A 20,416-nucleotide genomic window follows, 5' to 3' on the forward strand; every position below is an offset into this window, starting at 1 on the left:
GGTTTTTGGGGGGTAGCAGGAGGAGAGAAGCTGCAGAGAGGCGTGTAAGACTGCAACTCTGCTTCCTGGTCCCAACTCTGGATAGTCATATTTTGGGGGGTTTAATAAATTACTACTGCATGATGTAAAGCTGAAGTATTACACAGCTTTATGAACCTCCTGTTATCCTGGTAGACGAGTACAGCAATAAATCTTTTACTTGAACATCTTCTGGCTCCAATAAGCTTTGAAATGTGACCATGAAGTTAGAGACACACTGACTGAAACCCACAGCTGTGACTGTGGATCACATCCACACACAGTGTAGCTGCTGTCTCTGTGTGAGGTCTGTGTATATATGTATATACACTGAACAAAAATATAAACGCAACACCTTTGTTACTGCTCCCATTCCCCATGGGATGGACGTAGAGACCTAAAATTCATTCCAGATACACAATATAACCATCCCTCCCAAACAGTGGTCACAAATCAGTCCAAATGTGTGGTAGTGGGCACATCTGCCATATTGAGATAATCCATCCCACCTCACAGGTGTGCCACATCAGGATGCTGGTCTGACATCATGAGTAGTGCACAGGTGTACCTCAGACTGCCCACAACAAAAGTCTCTACGTCCATCCCATGGGGAATGGGAGCAGTAACAAAGGTGTTGCGTTTATATTTTTGTTCAGTGTATTTATGCTTATATTCATATTCTCTTATTCCCCTTTATTTGATATCCTAATTCTGTGCTGTGTAAAAATTTGTCGGTGTTCTGCTACTACAAACTGGATTCCCTGGAGGATAAACATGAGGGATTCATAAAGTTCTATCTCTCTGTTAAAATCCCCCAAAATAAATGAAATGTGAATTTCAGGCAGACATGTTTTTAAAAGAGTCACTTTAGAATAGAATAGAATTCAACTTTATTGTCATTGCACATGCACAGGTACAGGGCAACGAAATGCAGTTTGCATCCATCCAGAAGTGCTTTAGTGATATAGATATATTATTATATTATTATATCTTCACTCTGCTGACCCATGACTGCACTCCATCACACAGCTCCAACCTCTTCATCAAGTTTGCGGACGACACAACGGTGGTGGGTCTCATTAGCAACAGGGATGAGACCGACTACAGAAGTGAGGTGAGACGCCTGGCCACGTGGTGTGCTGACAACAATCTCTCTCTGAATGTGGAGAAGACGAAGGAGATTGTTGTGGACTTCAGGAGAATGCACACCCAACATGCTCCTCTGACCATTGACGGAGCGTCTGTGGAGAGAGTGAGCAGCACCAAGTTCTTGGGTGTGCACATCACAGAGGATCTCTCCTGGACGTACAACACCACAGCACTGGCCAAGAAATCACAGCAGCGTCTCTTCTTTCTCCGCAAACTAAGAAGAGCAGGAGCTCCAGCCCCCATCATGTACACTTTCTACAGAGGCACCATCGAGAGCATCCTGTCGAGCTGCATCACTGTGTGGTTTGGAGCCTGCAATGCGTCCTGTCATAGAACCCTCCAACGCATAGTGAGAGCTGCAGAGAGGATCATTGGTGTCTCTCTCCCCTCCCTCCAGGACATTTACAGCACCCGTCTCACTAAAAAAGCCCTTTGCATAGCGGCTGATCCCACGCACCCAATGCAAAGCTTCTTCAAGCTGCTGCCGTCGGGGAGGAGACTGCGGAGTCTCCAGGCCAGGACCAGCAGACTGAAGGACAGCTTCATCCATCAGGCTGTCAGGAAGCTAAACTCCCTCCCGATTCTGCCCCCCTCTCCCCTCTTCTCCACCACGGTCTCACTGAACTCTGTCACACACACACACTCACTCTCTGACGCACTCACTGGCCTGCTCCAGTCACTTTGTGGAGCATTGGACTGCTTAAGCATTGGACCTCATAAGACTTTGTTGTTACACTATCTCTTACCGTACACTACTAAATCCCCATTTGCACTATTTGCCTATTTTGCACCACTATGCCTTCTTACTTGAATATTGTATATTGTATATTGCATAGCTTTTTTTTGTTATACGTAAAATTGTATTGTATTTATTTAAATTTTTACTTTTTAATTATTTTATTTGCATTTTTCTAATCACTAGGGTTTGAGAGTAACGCAATTTCTATTCTGTGTATGTCCTGTACATGTGGCAGAATTGACAAATAAAGTTGACTTGACTTGACTTGACTTGACTTACAATATATATTAGCAATAGTATAGATATGTAAGTATATTACAGAAATGGGTCTATTATGGTATGTTATAATGTACACGGTATGAAGTATGTTGTGAATATTCTATAACTATAAGTATGTACAGGCTGTAGTGAGTACAAGCTATGTACAGGCTATGAACAGGATATAAATATGAAAAACTATACAGAATATGAAATAAATAACTTTACAGAATCTGAGATATACAGCTATACAGAAATGGGAACTATGCAAGTTGTAAACAGTTGTAGGATTAAAGATTATTGAATGTACAGAATGATTATTTACACAGAGCTATACAGTAGTGCAGTTAAGATAAGTGAGGGTGTAGATAGTTTCTACAGAGGCTATATAAAGTGCTAGTGGTTGTGAGTGGTGGTTCAGTCCATGTTATTATTGTGTTTGAGGGTGCAGTTGTCCATTGTGTGTGTGTGTTCAGTCCATGAGTTTAACGTGGGTCAGATGTCAGGAGGCAGAGTTCAGGAGTCTGACAGCTGTGGGGAAGAAGCTGTTCCGGTACCTGGTGGTCTTAGTCCGGAGGCTCCTGTGGCGCCTCCCAGAGGGCAGGAGGGTGAAGAGTCCATGTGATGAGTGACTGGGGTCTTTGATGATTTTCCCAGCCCTTTTCAGACACCGCTTCCTGTAGATGTCTTTTATGGCAGGAAGTGGTGCTCCGGCGATGCGCTGGGCAGTTTTCACGACCCTCTGCAACGCCTTCCGGTCCGAGGCAGAGCAGTTCCCGTACCAGACTGTTATACAGTTGGTCAGGATGCTCTCGATGGTGCAGCGATAGAAGTTCACCAGGATGTCTGAGGACAGGTGGTTCTTCCTCAGAGTCCTCAAGAAGAAGAGGCGCTGGTGAGCCTTCTTGACCAGCTTGGAGCAGTTGGTCGTCCAGGTGAGATCCTCGGAGATGTGGACTCCCAGGAACTTGAAGCTGCTCACACGCTCCACAGCCGTCCCCTTAATGTGGATGGGTGGATGTGGGTCAGCATTCCTCCTGTAGTCCACGATGAGCTCCTTGGTCTTCTCGGTGTTAAGCAGCAGGTTGTTTCTGTCGCACCACTCAGCCAGACGATCCACCTCCTCCCTGTAGGCGGCCTCATCGTTGTCACTGATGAGGCCAATCACCGTGGTGTCATCTGCAAACTTAATGATGGTGTTGGAACCATCAGCAGGTCTGCAGTCGTGGGTGAAGAGGGAGTAGAGGAAAGGGCTCATCACACAGCCTTGTGGTACACCGGTGTTCATTGTGATGGTAGATGAGCAGTGGTTATCCAGCTGGACATGTTGGGGGCGGTTGGTCAGGAAGTCCAGTAACCATTTGCAGATGAGGGAACTGATGCCCAGGTCTGTCAGTTTCCTGATGAGTTGTGAGGGGTGGATTGTATTGAATGCTGAACTGAAGTCTATAAACAGCATTCTGGCGTAGGTGTTGTTGTTGTCCAGGTGTGAGAGGACAGAGTGCAGTGCGATGGAGACTGCATCCTCTGTGCTCCTGTTCTAGCGGTATGCGAATTGGTGGGGGTCCAGGGTGGGGGGGAGACAGGATTTGAAGTGTGCTAGGACCAGCCGCTCTAAGCACTTAGTGATGATGGGGGTGAGTGCTACTGGGCGGTAGTCATTGAGGCAAGATGGGTTGGAGTTTTTGGGTATTGGGACGATGGAGGTGGATTTGAAGCAGGCCGGTACCACAGCGTGGGCCAAGGACAGGTTGAATATGTCTGTGAGCACTCCTGCAAACTCCCCAGAACACGCTCTGAGAACACGCCCGGGGATGCCATCAGGACCTGCAGCCTTGTGGACATTGATCCTGCTCAGCACCGCTCCTACATCGGTGGGGGAGAGAGTCAGAGGTTGGTGGTCTGGCGTCATGTCTGCTTTGGTTGTGGTTGTGGGGTTCCCTCGCTCAAAACGAGCATAAAAGTTGTTGAGCTCGTTGAGGGAGGAGACATCAGAGGATGCGGGGGAGGGTTTGGTGGTCCTGTAGTCTGTGATGGTCTGGAGTCCTTGCCACATGCGTCGGGGGTTGGAGTTGGAGAAGTGTTCTTCTACCTTCTTTTTGTAATGGTGTTTGGCTTTTTTGATGCCCTTCTTTAGATTAGCCCTGGCTGTACTGTAGGCGTGTGCATCTCCTGACCTAAAGGCGAATGGAAAAATGTGTTTTTAAAACCAGCCATTAGGAGCGTCTGTGGATATCAGCTGAGGCTGAACTCAGGAACACCATCACATATAAATACACAGAATTAAATCACTAGATAAAAGACGTCATTAAATAAGGATCAAATCAACATGTCAAAGGTCAGTCAGAAGAGGTGTGGTTAAACACTGGCAGTGCAGCGACCTAATGCAGTTTGGTTACCGCCACGGGAAAAGCCCCGCCCCCTCTGAGCCTCCGCTGTGTCCTCAGCACATCCAGGAGCAGCAGGTCAGAGGGGGCGGGGCCATGTCAGGACTTATTTTAAGTAAAATTTAAAGTGGAGCGACGGCAGGAGTCACACAGCAGTAACCAGCTCTGTCTGCCAGGGTCAAAGGTCAAACAAGTCCTGCAGCTGACCCACACACAGACTTACACTGATCCACAGAGAGTGATGAATCCACACATCACTCGGCTGGAGGAAGCTGGGTTTCCACACCGTCCAATCAGAAACCAGTGTTGACACCGAGACCCGTCTCTGTAACAGGAAGTCAGACCCTCTGCAGCAGGCTGACCTGTGACCTCTGAGACAGAGGGAGGAGTTTGTGTCAGCAGGGGGCGCTGCAGCATCGCCTGAGAGCTTTAAGAACAACAGCAATAAACAGGAAGTGAAAGTCACACTTCTGTTGGTGTGCGTTATCAGCAGACCCCACCCTCTGCAGGAAGCTGAGATAAGAAGCAGCCAATCACAGAGCAGAGAGCATGTGACTTCCTGTTCCTGCTGTTACTGTGACAACAGCTCCTGGGACAGAGAGCAGCTTTCTAAAGAGGAAAGATGTTGCTGTCACCCCCGGGTGTCATGTGACCCACCTGATGTACCGATTTAAGACTGTAAGAACAATAATAACAACATGTTTTAGTCAGGTGATCCATGCAGAGCAGATCCATGTGACCAAACACAGCTGGATCACATGTTTCCTCTCCTGGAAACAGAAAGCCTTCATGTATAAAGGCTCATGTACCCACTGAGCCCTGCTCTCAGATCTGTGAGGCTTTAACAAACAACAGTTTAAAGTCATGTTTAGCATCTTCTGTCAGTGTGGAAGGTCACACACTTTCCTGAGTGTTGAACCCTGAACTACTAGCTGTTCATGTCAGCCTGGACATAAATACAGACCTGCCTGCTGTCATAGACCCCAGCACTCACATGTTACTTATAAGTGACTCATATGTATGCATGTATATATTGTGTATATTGTGCTATTTCTTACTTAGTGTGTTGTGTCTTTGTTCCTGTTTGTGCTGCAGCACTGTAACCTAAATAATTTCCCCTGGGGATCAAAAAAGTATTCTGATTGTGATTAAATGAAAGCAGTCAGAGCAGAGGACGGTGATGTAAGGAATGGGATTTTAATCAGCCAGTCTCCTTTAACTCTCAGCATCACAAAGTAATGTGGTAACATCTGGACTGATGTGTTTACTGTCAGCTAGTTTAAATGCTGTAGGCTGCAGCCGTTGCTCTAACACTATAACTGTAACAGGGCTCAGTGCTGCTTCTAACAGTCTGAGCTGCTTCAGGCTTTATTTGTGAGGAGCACAGCAGCTTACAAACACGTGGCTGGGCCTGGACCCAAAGGAGTGTTTGTTAAAGCCTGCAGTGAATCCAGCAGCAGAATGATGGAAATGCAACACAGCAATGATGAAGAGGAGCAGCATTAAAGCCAAAGTCCAGTTCATACAGTTAGGTCCATAAATCAAATAAGGGAAAATAAAATGTTGGTTGGATGCACCTGTCTGCACCCTTAATGCTCTCTGGTCGCTATGGTAACGCGTAAACATTTCTTTCAAAATAAGACACACGACTACAACACGGGAAAAGACCCAGGGAAACGAAGTTAACGATAAAAACCCTGAAAACCATTGTTGGATTTATATTTTATCATTGTCATTGTTATTGGGGAATATCTAACCATATATGCTCAGAGGTGTAGAACCAATTGTGTAATGATAGTAGTCTTTAAAGACTTTGTGTGACTCCAGAGTGTTCTGGCATTCACACCCACGTCCTGGGATCATGGGAGAGGTGCTACCTTCTTATTGTTTTGTGGTAGGATGTCTGTTTTAGTCTAAGTGCCTTTTGTTTAGATGAACTGCTGGACTTCCAGACCAGCAGGTTTAGGGAAGTCGTTTATGGGGTCACACTCTGACTCCACACACACACACACACACACACACACACACACACACACACACACACACACACACACACACACACACACACCTACATAACATACAGACTGGTACCTTTGTTCACGTGTATGTTAATGAACCTATGTATATTCATGTAACCTCAATAAAAGAACAGTGTTACGAGGGAACGGACGAGAGCGACTGTGGTCAAGCGAAGGAACGGCATTGGTCCAGTTCTCTCCCGTGCACGAGAAACATAAAGAACTACTCGTGTCTTGCTTTGCTGTGTAGCTGGATTGAACGATCCAGCGAACAGGTTTATGCTACAAACCTATCAACCATCAATTTCACACCGAGCCTCGACTCTCACGGCCCGGTACCAAACGACTCACGGACCGGTCCGTGACCCGGGGGTTGGGAACCGCTGAGTTAACGCATGAGTAGTTCAGGGCTGCACGTCATTTTCATTGTTAATATCTTTGTGAAAAGCACATTGATGTGAAAATCTTCATGAGAGTCAGAGGCCCTACAACACGATTAAAGATTCATTCAAAAGAAAATCACAAGTTATTATCATCTTCAGAACATTTCATTAAACATTAGAGACAGACTGCTGAGTACATCTCATCTCTATCCAAACAACCTACAGTCCACAAACACATCACGAACCAGTGCTCTGGGCTGTGGTCTGTCCCCAGTTACATGGATCAGCTGGTTCCCTGGAGGTGACTGCTGCTGTGGTTTGGAGCGGATGAATAAACCTGAACTGAATCAGGTGTCCAGTTACTTTTGGTCCCTTTAAACCAGGCTGTCACATGTTCAGGATGTGAAACTCCTCCTCCTCCGTGAAAACGGGTGTGGGTCTCAATCAGCCAAGGTTTTGGGTGAACCCATTGTGAGATCTAGCCCCACGCTATCATGTGATTTCCTGTGATCAAATGTCCCAGGATGTGAGTGGGCGTTAAGACGTCCATGTCCATCTTCAAGCAACTTAAAGAAGTCCAGACGCTTTTCTTTCCAAGCTCCTTCGACAACATCATTCATAGAACAGCTTCCAGCTTCTTTTGCTCGGCTACAGTTTGGATGGATTTGCATTTAAGGATGCAACAAGACTAAAATGGTTAGGGTCAGGAGGTCAAAGGTCAGAGCTCCTGTGGGTCTGAGGGCGGCCTCACGCTGGAGAAGGATGAAGGAGTCTGACCTGAGCCAGTGTTTGACATGAACACATCAGCACTGCTGTCAGTGAGCCTAACGACAGCCGTTAGCATCATTTCAGTGTTTCATTCATAAAAACACTTCCTGTCACTGTGGTGGTTACAGTGACATCATGCAGTTTGTGCTTTGACCTCCAGAGGGCGACAAATCAGCACAGACAGAGAGCTCCATTCAAACTTTGCTGCCATCAGGAATAATTCTTCAAATATAATCATCAGTGTTTGAGCAGTTATGATATCAGGGACAATCTAGACATGTGTGACAATACTGAACATGTCACATGACACACCTCAAACATCATGTGATCCACTCTCAGTCTGCACTTTCATTCATGACTTCAACAGGTTGAAATGAGCTTTGAAGAAACATTCAGTGAAATAAATCTTTCATGGATTCATGTGAGCAGCAGATGAACTTTGTACCAACAACATCTTCAATAACAGAGTCTGAATGAAGCTCAGGTGTTGATGCTGCTCACTGATTGGACGCTTGCTTTCAGCTCTGCTCTCAGTCTTTACTGCACAGGTGAAGGTAGAAAGTGTGACTGGATCTATAGACTGGAAACAGAGAAACATGCTGAACATTTGAAGCTTTGCAGCAGAAATGTTCATGTTACAAATACAGCAGAGCTGATCTGGGATCAGTGTGTTCACACCTGCAGCTACAACAAGGTTTCATGTCTCCACACGTCAGCATGTGAACTTTACTCTGACTCAGTCTGAGCAGTCAGACGGCATATTTTTAAAGTTAACACATCAGCACACACAGAGCTGAGCCCCTCCCACCTGTGCTGAGTTTCAGGTGGAGCCCCGCCTCCTTCCAGGAAGCAGCTCACCTGTGTGTCCGTGTTTAGTGTCCAGGTGTGGAGTGGAGCTTGTTGTTGGTGTGTGAAGAAACTGTAAGTTTGCTTTGTTTCCTCCTTTAACAGTTTGTCTTTAGGAACTTTACTGTTTGTTCAGCTCGTGTTTGATTTCTTCACACAACAAACTGTGTGTGTTTGTATTTCCGGTCTCTCCATTAAAGTCAGTGTGTAATGTTTCCTGGCTAACATCAGCTGTGTGCAGCTTAGTTCAGCACAAATCTGCCGCTCCATAGTTCACGGTAACGGACTCACAGCTGGACCAACGAGGCCGAGTGTGTCCGCCACTCTGAGCTACGTTCGTGTTTGTGTACTTGTAGTTTGTACTTTGAGTTCACTCAGAGCCCACAGAGGACGCAGCGTACGTGATGACGTCACAGTCCTTTACCTCCTTTACTGTCACTGTGATTAATATTTACACACGAGACACCTGCAGAGCTCTGACGCTGAGCTAGCACACAGCATGCTAACGCTAAGCTAACACTAAGCTAACACTAAGCTAAAGCTAAGCTAACACTAAGCTAAAGCTAAGCTAACACAACACTAAGCTAACACTAAGAGTTCTTACAGACACGAGTTAAAAAGCTGCTTTTAGTGTGTGATCAGAGTCCAGGACTGAGAGCAGCAGCAGAGCTGATGGATGATGAATTACTGGATGGAAGAAGCTTCTCATTAGCAGTGAATCAGTGTGTGTGCAGTTCTCTGCAAACTCAGCAGCAAGAATTAGTGTGAAGCTTTAACTCTGCTGATCCTCTTTGAATCCTGGATCAGCTGAAACGTTTAAACTGTTGTTCACACGTGTTGGACTGACTGAAGCTTCCAGTCACAGTGAATCAGTGTGTGTCAGTGAATGCATCGTGTGTGCTTCAGGCTCCATCTAGTGGACTGATAGCAGAGCAGCTGATGGCAGCTTCCTCTGCCTCACACTGCTGTCTGACTGCATCCAGCTGACACTGAGATGAAGCAGGAAAGAAGCAGCTGATATTTGGACAGCACACATGATGAAAGGAGGATTTCAGCTGATGTGCACATGAATGATTTGTGTTTCCTCTGCAGGTAGAAAGTGTGTGTGAGCTGAATTGAGCAGCATGGATCAGTGTGAGGACAGAGAGGAGGGAGCCCCTCCCTCTAAAAGCACTCTGTGTGGGGAACATGAGAGTCAGACCAAAGCTCAGAGGTGAGATGACCATCTCTAACTGTCCATGACTCTTCTCCATGTCACAGCTCAGCACTCACATCACTGCTGCATCATTATTCACAGGAACCAGCCTGGACCTCCACCCAGCTCTGTGTCCTTACAGAGTGACCGGTCTAAAGATCTTCCCATTGAATTTAAATCCCAGCCTGTGTCTGCTGCAGAGAGGTGAGCTGTTAGCAACATGAGCTCTTTGATGTCAGTTTATCTGATTTAAATGAACTGTTTGATGTTTCCTGGTCTCTAAACTACATCTCAAAGGAAGTCACTGAACCTTTATTCCTTATTTCTATCAAACATGTCCAACATTTAAACTCCTGCTGCTCACAGTGGGACCATCAATAGTCCTGCACAGTGTAAATGACCCCTGGGTGGCGCTCTGTTCTTACACTGTGAAACACTACTTTGGAGTTTCCTTCTGCTCATTCTCAAAACACATTTTTCTTCTCTGACAGGATCCATGGGAGACCTGCTGGACCTGAACCTGGACCTGAACCTGGACCCAGCTCTGTGTCCTTACAGAGTGACGGGTCTTTAGATCGTCTCATTAATTTTAAAGTCCAGCCTGTGTCTGCTGCAGAGAGGTGAGCTGTTAGCAACATGAACTCTTTGATTAAACTGCTCGATGTTGTTGGATATAAACTACAAACACGTCGTTCCCTCAGTCCCATTTAAACTGTCTTTTAAAACAAGCCTTTGGTTTCTAAACAACTGAAAACCCACTTCAGCAAACAGGAAGTGATCAGAGCGTCCGTCCACTTCCTGTCAGGCCCTGCAAACACTTCATATTGAAGAAAAGTAGCTGATATCTCACATTTTTACTCCACCACATTCAACCATTTTGACATTTTACAGCATGAAACTCTTGTCACATGACTCCTGTTATGTTATAGAGTCATGTGACCACCAGGGAGGGATTTGTATGGATGAAACACATTCAAATCAATCTGATTCATCAATGGAAACATTTTTGGTGTAAATGCAGCAACACTGAAAACGCTGAAGATAAAAACACAACAGATGAAATATGAACAAATCGAGGCTTTGAATACACGTGTGTGTGTTTGAGACACAGAGATAAATGGATTGTGTGTCTGTCCTATTGCTGCGTGAGGATTTTATTGTAGATTTTGTGCGTGTACACTTTTGACCACGAAGGTGTTGAAAGGGCGTAAAACAGTTGGAGGCACAAGAGTGAACACTAGTGCTGTCAGTAGATTAAAAATGACTAATTAATGACACAATCTTCTGTCATTAATCCTGATTAATCACAATTACTTGATCAATAGCTTCAAATATATATCAATATCAAAGTGCTTCGGTGAAAAGAAAATTCCTTCTGTCACGATGTGCAGAGTCCTTCATGTTGGTCGGCTGGTCCGTCTTGTTATTTTTTTAATGCTCAAACTTTCCATCGAGAGGTCAGTGTGTGTTTGTCATCTTCCATATTGAGCTGATTGGTTCAGCTGCCGTCACTAACAGATGTGCTGCACATCTGCACGTGTGCAAAGGTAACTCTACTCGGACAAACTGCCCGAAGTGCGTTGATAGAAACATTTCAGGGATTTTGAGTCGTTCTGCTCTCCAGATGTGTCGTGTTAAAGGTTTTTATCATGTTAATCATGATAACAGATGAACCCCTAACCCTAACCCTACATGTTAATGTTGACAGCACTGCTAAATCCTTTTTAATGTTCTTCTGTCAGATCATTGATTAGACTCGACTCCAAATACGAGACTCGGAAAACTCAAATGAAAACTCAAATCAAAGCAATGAGAAAAGGACTTCTTGTGTTAGAATGAAAACATATGGAAGTGGTCAGGTTTCAAACACTCGATGAATCTACTGCACAGTTACATTCAGGGACCTTTGGCCTCCTGAGAGCATTAGTTGATGGTTCATCACAGTTTTCTCAAAGTTTCCTCTGAGCTTCTGCAGCATCATCACTTCCATCACTGATGAAAGAAAGTTCATAGAAAACAGAAAATATATCTTCAGAATCTGAGAGTCTAAAACTTGACAGACTTGATTCAGATGAAGTTATTTGAGCAGAAACTCCTGGATCTTTATCCTGTGTGGATCTAATCCTTCATGGTTCCTCCACAGAGTGGACCAGCAGAGCTCAGAGGTTCCCAGTGGTCAGTCTGCCCAGCAGCATCAAACACAGCTGGACTCCATATTTATGGTCTGTACATGTACAACAACTACTTTATTATTAATAATAATGCATTTATTTATAGGTCCCTTTCAGAACACCAAGGACTCTGTGGACTAAACGACCAAAAGAAACAAACTTTGAAATCAGACGGTGCAAATGTGATCACAGGGAAACGTTTTAAACATCGAGGCTTTAAACAAAAACCAAAGTGAAACAGTTTGTAGTCGAGATCAGTGGGAATGAAGCTGAATAACTGTTTCTTCAATAACTTTGAGCTCTTAAAAAAGAAAAACTAGCTGAAAGTCTGGCTGCTCTTATGAAAAGTACAGAGAAATTATGGGTCGCTCAACACTTGTGCACAATATAAGAGTTTAAATAAATCTGAAGAATAACTCAAAGTCCTACAATCATACTGATAAAGTCATCTACAGCTAACTATCCAAGTGGATTTGTTTAAGACAGCTCCATCTGCTGGTGGCCCTCTGCAGGTGCATGAAAGGGGCGTGTTTATATTGAAAGTAGTAGAGAAAGTAAACCCCACGGGAAGGAGGACTCTCAGCGGCTTCCAGCTCATATTCAGACATTTGACTTCTCACTGAAAGCAGCAAGTTTGAGTGTCTGTACCTTAGTTAGAAGAGATAACATGGTCATAGTAATTAGAGTTGATTGAGCAATGCTGTCCTTGTAATGTAGTTTATGATTTTTATGGACAAGTCCAGTTTTTCTGTAGAGCCTCTCAAGTTGGTGACAGCAGCAGTGGAAGTTCACGTGTAAACCAGAGCAGCAAATCAGGTCCAAATGTGTTGTTCACAGTGAGTGGGATCATCATTGGCTGCTATGTTAACCTCCTGCAGCAGGATGTCTTTGGTCAGAGAATGGATAGATCACTAAGTCATTGTTGAGTTTAGGGAGACAGTAGACAGTTGGAGGAGGTTCAGCCAGTTGACACACAGTAGATAAAATAACTGAAGGCAGGAGCAGACACCTGTATGACTTTCCACCTCTCACATAGATTATTGTCCCTGGGCAGCGCCACAGGGCTGGTAGATGTAAAGCTGGAGGAGAGGATTTATTCATCTGAGAAAAGTCACAGAGTTGTGTCTTGATGCTCAATCATCCAGGTACGTAAATCCCAAAAAGCTTGATTCTGTTCATCTGGATGTTTTCAGTGGGAGAAACGTTTCATCATCATCAGGTGACTTCTTCAGTCTCAGCTGACTGCAGGTTTCAATCTCATAAACAGGACATTTGTATGACTGAAACCAGCCCACTGAAGGAACAATGGGCTGGGAGGTCAGTTCATTGATCATTGGTACGCATATTGTCAGGACCATTGATCAATGGTTGTTGATCAATGGTCATGAGTCCAGTTCACAGAGAGCTGGGGAATGGCTGCAATCACAGCATGTAAGATGGTGACAGTTGTACCCTTAGGCCCCTCCTCCATTCAGAGATGGTCTTTCCTTTTCACATAAATGGCCTCCTTGACTCCGCCCTCAAACCAGCGTTCACATTTACTCAGGACCTTCTTGATGTGAAGTTCTTCTGCTTCGCTGGCTGCTGTGTCTGTGGGGATGGTGTTTGTTCTGTGTTGTAGTGTCCTGATGACGCCCAGTTTGTGCCCCAGTGGATGATGAGAGTCAAACCTTAAATACTGATCTGTATGTGTAAACAGAGTGAACCTTTAAGACCAGTTGTCTGTACGATCAACTCAGTCACCTGAAACATCTCCAAGTTTCTGGCTTTGATCATCAACCTGTTGGTAGTTCAGCTCTGAACACCAGTGAAATGTTTCTCCCACTGAAATCGCTGCATTCATATGAACAGCATCAACGTTTTGGGATCATGGAGTTGTGGACAAAGTCTCAGTTAATCAGATAAAGTCAAACCTATAATTGGTAAAGAGTTCGTGGATGATATGCCCCTTGATCGTAAAGAAGTGGATGTTGTGTGGACTAAAGTTCAGAGTGGTGGGTCATTCATAAATATTCTGTTCCAGCTGCTGGAGGACAACATCATCACTTTTGTGAAGAACGAGCTGAAGAAGATCCAGAAGGCTCTGAATCCAAATAAGCCCCAGTGCTTGGAGTTTCAGAGGGAGGATGATGAGCAGAGGAGAAACAGCAGAGAGGCATTTGTGAAGATCACAGTGGACTTCCTGAGGAGAATGAAGCAGGAGGAGGTGGCTGACCGTCTGCAGAGACGTAAGAAGATTTATCTAAAGATTTAAGCTGCTGGATAAATGAGAGACTTGTGACACCAGTGTGTTCAGTCATTTCTCAGTGGGTCAGAAATTGTCATCAGCATTTTGTAAAATATGATTGTTAAAGTTCTATTTTTATTATTATTATTCAGAACTTCCAGCTGCTGTTTGTCATCGTAACCTTAAATCTAAGCTGAAGAAGAAGTTCCAGTGTGTGTTTGAGGGCATCGCTAAAGCAGGAAACCCAACCCTCCTGAATCAGATCTACACAGAGCTCTACATCACAGAGGGAGGGACTGCAGAGGTCAATGATGAACATGAGGTCAGACAGATTGAAACAGCATCCAGGAAACCAGACAGACCAGAAACAACCATCAGACAAGAAGACATCTTTAAAGCCTCACCTGGAAGAGATGAACCAATCAGAACAGTGCTGACAAAGGGAGTGGCTGGCATTGGGAAAACAGTCTTAACACAGAAATACAGCCTGGACTGGGCTGAAGACAAAGCCAACCAGGACATCCAGTTCATATTTCCATTCACTTTCAGAGAGCTGAATGTGCTGAAAGAGGAAAAGTTCAGCTTGGTGGGACTTGTTCATCGCTTCTTTACTGAAACCAAAGAAGCAGGAATCTGCAGCTTTGAAGACTTCCAGGTTGTGTTCATCTTTGATGGTCTGGATGAGTGTCGACTTCCTCTGGACTTCCACAAAACTACAATCCTAACTGACCCTAGAAAGTCCACCTCAGTGGATGTGCTGCTGATAAACCTCATCAGGGGGAAACTGCTTCCCTCTGCTCGCCTCTGGATAACCACACGACCTGCAGCAGCCAATCAGATCCCTCCTGACTGTGTCAGCATGGTGACAGAGGTCAGAGGGTTCACTGACCCACAGAAGGAGGAGTACTTCAGGAAGAGATTCAGAGATGAGGAGCAGGCCAGCAGGATCATCTCCCACATCAAGACATCACGAAGCCTCCACATCATGTGTCACATCCCAGTCTTCTGCTGGATCACTGCTACAGTTCTGGAGGATGTGCTGGAAACCAGAGAGGGAGGACAGCTGCCCAAGACCCTGACTGAGATGTACATCCACTTCCTGGTGGTTCAGGCCAAAGTGAAGAAGGTCAAGTATGATGGAGGAGCTGAGACAGATCCACACTGGAGTCCTGAGAGCAGGAAGATGATGGAGTCTCTGGGAAAACTGGCTTTTGATCAGCTGCAGAAAGGAAACCTGATCTTCTATGAATCAGACCTGACAGAGTGTGGCATCGATATCAGAGCAGCCTCAGTGTACTCAGGAGTGTTCACACAGATCTTTAAAGAGGAGAGAGGACTGTACCAGGACAAGGTGTTCTGCTTCATCCATCTGAGTGTTCAGGAGTTTCTGGCTGCTCTTCATGTCCATCTGACCTTCATCAACTCTGGACTCAATCTGCTGGAACAACAACAAACAACCTCTACATGGTCTAAACTATTTAACAAACTAAAACTTCAATCTCTCCACCAGAGTGCTGTGAACAAGGCCTTACAGAGTCCAAATGGACACCTGGACTTGTTCCTCCGCTTCCTCCTGGGTCTTTCCCTGCAGACCAATCAGACTCTCCTACGAGCCCTGATGACACAGACAGGAAGTAGCTCACTGACCAATCAGGAAACAGTCCAGTACATCAAGGAGAAGCTCAGTGAGAATCTGTCTGCAGAGAAAAGCATCAATCTGATCCACTGTCTGAATGAACTGAATGATCGTTCTCTAGTGGAGGAGATCCAACAATACAGGACTTCAGGAAGTCTCTCCACAGGTAAACTGTCTCCTGCTCAGTGCTCAGCTCTGACCTTCATCTTACTGTCATCAGAAGAAGATCTGGATGAGTTTGACTTCAAGAAATACTCTGCTTCAGAGGAGGCTCTTCTGAGAATGCTGCCAGTGGTCAAAGCCTCCAACAAAGCTCTGTGAGTAAACATGTTGTCATCGCTTCATTGTTAAAATCATGGGAAATAAATCAGAAATGCTGAGTTCAAAGAGCACTGTAACATTTTTTTAAAATAGTAAATTAAATGATCATCAGTCACTCGGTAAATATATGGTAGTTTTAATGTTTCACTCCAGCATTTCTAAAACACACTTTGTTCTGTAACTCTTATCAAAGGACAATCCAGACCCAGCCTATAAGAACATGAGCTCTGATGCTTCAGCCCCTCTGACAGGTTTATTATCCTCAGCTTGTTCATTTGTCTCCAACTCCAGGAGTTTGGTTGTTTTATTCTAAAGCACAAACTTCACCTGCCAGACTTCACCTACATCTTTTTCTGATGTTCATAATTTAAGTTCAAGTTTGTATCTCACTTTCAGTGCACACCCTCCCTTTTTAAATATAAATCTCTGCTGTGCTGTCATGTTTTCATCCTGTATGGAGGGAGAAACTCGGTCTTCATTACTGAAATTGCCTCTAAGGTCGTGTTTCTTGTCAGTAACCATATGTAACTGTAAGGCTTCCATAACCAGTGTTATCACAGAATTACAGTGGGTTCACTCTGGGTCCTCTACAGTTTCTTCCCACTGTCCACAGACATGCAGTTAGGTTACCTGGTGATCTAAACTTCATGCAGGTGTGAGTGAGAGTGGTTGTCTGTCCCTCTGTGGGCTTAGTGGAAGAGACTGGATGGATCTCTGCTTTGTCTTTGATATATGCTGACAGCAAACATTCTCCATGAAGTCTGCATTTCAGCTCATTTCCTTTATACACACCTTTAACAGGAAGAGTTTTATACAGCTAGTGTTTAAAATCCAGTGTTATTCACAATACACAGGTAATGAGCATGATTATTGAATTACTAAAATTTTCTAAAATAATTGTTTTAGTTAATATTGTATGACAGTGTACACAGAATTATTAGCTCAGTAGGCAGAGTGGTCGCCCCATGATCATAAGGTCAGGGGTCGAATCCACCGAATAGCTACCTTGTGGTACCCCTGAGCAAGGTACCATCAAGGTACCAATCATGTGCACTGGACTGGTAGCACTCATAGTCTCATAGGTTTAAATAAATTTTTTTAAAAAAGGGTTCAACATATAAACAAATTTAATTTGATCACATATATTGTTTGTTTTTTTTTGTTTTTGTTTTTTTCCTTTCTCTCACAGACTGAGCAGCTGTAACGTCTCAGAGGAAGGCTGTGAAAATTTGTTGTCAGTGGTCAGCTCCCAGTCCTGTAGTCTGAGAGAGCTGGACCTGAGTACCAACAGCCTGAAGGCTTCAGCAGTAAAGCTTCTGTCTGCTGCAGTGGAGAGTCCACATGCCAAACTGAATGTTCTGAGGTCAGATCAATTTGTATTATGTTTAGTTCTGTTTGTTTATGTGTTTGATGTTTGTTTTTGTTTATGTCTTTATCCAGTTATCCTTGTTTCATAGCATTTTTATTCATTTCAAAGTTAAACAGAAGTTTTACTAACCTGCTCAGCACAAGACAATAAGCTATTGCACCTTGATTACACTTTAACAACAATCTTTATTCATGTTTTTATCTTCAGACTTAACATCTGTGAACTCTCAGAGGAAAACTGTGAAGCTCTGTCCTCAGTTCTCAGCTCGCAGTCCTCTAGTCTGACAGAGCTGGACCTGAGTATCAGAAAGCTGCAGGATTCAGGAGTGAAGCTTCTGTCTGCTGGACTACAACGTTTAAACTGTAAACTGAATACTCTGAGGTCAGATCAGAAAACATTTGTTTTTAGAATTATTAATTAAAGTTCATACATATGATGTTGTATCTTAGTATGTTTATGTTTCCTTTAAAAATAGAAAGTCAACATTTAATGTTGTGAAATGTATTAACAAACTCTACATGAGTATTTGTTGTATAGACTGCCTTTTATTTTTCAGACTGAGTGGCTGTAACCTGTCAGAGAGAAGCTGTGAAGCTCTGTCCTCAGTCCTCAGCTCCCAGTCCTCCAGTCTGAGAGAGCTGGACCTGAGTAACTCTGACCTGCAGGATTCAGGAGTGAAGCTTCTGTCCGCTGGACTAAAGAGTTCACAGTGTGCAGTGGAAACTCTCAGGTCAGGATTCAAACTTTTCCACAGATGATCATTTGAAATGTGATTTATATTATTGTATAAACAGGTAACTTTTACAGCTGTCAAGTGAACTTTTATTTACATTTGAGTGGATAATTGGACTCTGAATTACTAAAAGTTGTTATAGTCATGTCTCTGTTTATTTAAAAAAATACTTCATGCACTGCCTAATTTAAAGATTTAGGCTCCTTTGGGCCCATAATATATATATTTGATTTCTTTGTGAATGAAATTAGGAGGATATTGGCGACTGCTGATTGGCTCGCTGTTTGTTTTTTATTCACAGTACTTAATTTTAAAGGCTGATTTCTCAAAATGAGATGTTTATCTTTTCTTCTACAACACGTGGAGCCACCAAATCTTCTTGCTTGATTTATTCATTACAGTTTGATTTAAAGAATATTAGACTCGTAACATAATAAATATATTTATTTCACTTCTTCTTGAGAGAAAGAAAGGGATGACTGGGTGAGCTCCAGTGGTTCATCCCAGCAGAGAGAGCGGCACACTGGGCTGCAAATGATCACAGTAGTAATGGCCATAGTTTGATAAAACAGGCAGTCTTACCCTGTAGAAAATACAGGGTTCTGGTGCCGATGTGGGGGAGGGGAGTCGCCCGGTACTAACTACATACTACTAACTACCTCATCCAGATGTCTTCCCTACTAAACCTGATAAGAAGTAACTGCAGTAGCCTTATAGGTCAAATCAGTTTCACCTGTTAAAGTTAGCTCCACTATTAATTAGGGGTGGGGGAAAAAATCGATACTGTGTAGTATCGTGATATTTTGTTTGCTAATAATGTATCGATACAGGGACAGCAGAAATCGATATTTTGTTACAAACAATTTTTTCTCTGAAGTCAACATGCTCTGGAGTCAGAGCATGTTGACTTCAGAGCATGTTGATCCTTTTTCTGAGCAACAATCCTGACATTCCTTCACTGTCCAAATGTGTTTAACTTTTTTTTTGGCAGCAATAAACATGACAGTTTACTTATTTTAATTTAAGACATGTTTAATTTTAATTAAGTTTGAAACTTTTTTATTTAATGTAAAATTATATATTTTTTAAAATTTACTTTCAAATTCTTCAGTTGCTGAAGGGGCTGCATAGTTTTCATAAATTGCATAGTTCAGAATAGCTATAATTGTACCAGATGGTTGCATTCAGTTAAGTTGGACTAGACTGTAATACAAACCGTTCAGTTTGTCAACAATAAAACTGACTGAAATGAGAGAAAGACTGAGTGTGAGACTTTGATATTAGATAAAATGAATATTGATAAAGTTTACCTTTATGTGCAGAATTTAAATATCGCAAAATATTTTAAAAAATCTCAATAATATCGTATCGTGCGTTAAGTATTGTGATAATATCGTATCGCGAGTTGTATGGTGATTCCCACCTCTACTATTAATGGTGTCACTTGTTATTTCTGGGATGAGTTTAGTAGCCTGAACAGCTGCTTAAAGGAAAGTAATTAAATAATAAAAATAACCTAAGTCCGGGGGAACCTGCAAGAGCTGTTTGCACAAAGAATAATGCTCAGACTTTGAGGTTTTATCGTTTTACACAAGGTTTAAAAATGAATGTCCACAATTGAATTGCAGAAATTGTTATTGAGCTAATACTGATGTAGTTGTTATCTTTGGTAAGGAGAGGTTGGAGGAAGGATGAGCACAGTCAGGCCTAAAGATGCTCTTAATAATAATAATGGATTGCATTTATATAGCGCTTTTCGAGACCCTCAAAGACCCTTTACAATCCCACTACAGGGAGTGCAGAATTATTAGGCAAGTTGTATTTTTGAGGAATAATTTTATTATTGAACAACAACCATGTTCTCAATGAACCCAAAAAACTCATTAATATCAAAGCTGAATGTTTTTGGAAGTAGTTTTTAGTTTGTTTTTAGTTTTAGTTATTTTAGGGGGATATCTGTGTGTGCAGGTGACTATTACTGTGCAGAATTATTAGGCAACTTAACAAAAAACAAATATATACCCATTTCATTTATTTATTTTTACCAGTGACACCAATATAACATCTCCACATTCACAAATATACATTTCTGACATTCAAAAACAAAACAAAAACAAATCAGCGACCAATATAGCCACCTTTCTTTGCAAGGACACTCAAAAGCCTGCCATCCATGGATTCTGTCAGTGTTTTGATCT

General features: G+C 43.3%; 1 protein-coding gene across 7 annotated transcripts in view; it reads left to right on the plus strand.

The window, feature by feature from the left end:
- Window positions 1–20,416, plus strand: part of LOC146606847 (protein NLRC3-like) — a 1,106,670-nt gene that overhangs the window by 128,819 nt on the left and 957,435 nt on the right. Inside the window, exons 1-9 of one of the 7 annotated variants that reach the window (XM_085349201.1) lie at window positions 9,687–9,779; window positions 9,864–9,965; window positions 10,253–10,381; window positions 11,905–11,983; window positions 13,956–14,160; window positions 14,312–16,112; window positions 17,306–17,479; window positions 17,693–17,866; window positions 18,042–18,215. In XM_085349201.1, coding sequence (XP_085205327.1) covers window positions 9,691–9,779; window positions 9,864–9,965; window positions 10,253–10,381; window positions 11,905–11,983; window positions 13,956–14,160; window positions 14,312–16,112; window positions 17,306–17,479; window positions 17,693–17,866; window positions 18,042–18,215 — 2,927 coding nt within the window. In that variant the 5' untranslated portion in view covers window positions 9,687–9,690. Of the gene's footprint in view, window positions 9,780–9,863; window positions 9,966–10,252; window positions 10,382–11,904; window positions 11,984–13,955; window positions 14,161–14,311; window positions 16,113–17,305; window positions 17,480–17,692; window positions 17,867–18,041; window positions 18,216–20,416 lie in introns of those variants that run through there. The other 6 variants (XM_085349203.1, XM_085349221.1, XM_085349205.1 and 3 more) reach the window with 6 other exon arrangements.

This window comes from Diplotaxodon limnothrissa, unplaced genomic scaffold (assembly GCF_057381915.1).
Source record: "Diplotaxodon limnothrissa isolate DT_005_m unplaced genomic scaffold, D_limnothrissa_male_GT1.1 unmapped_scaffold_4, whole genome shotgun sequence".
Classification (NCBI taxonomy): Eukaryota; Metazoa; Chordata; class Actinopteri; order Cichliformes; family Cichlidae; genus Diplotaxodon; species Diplotaxodon limnothrissa.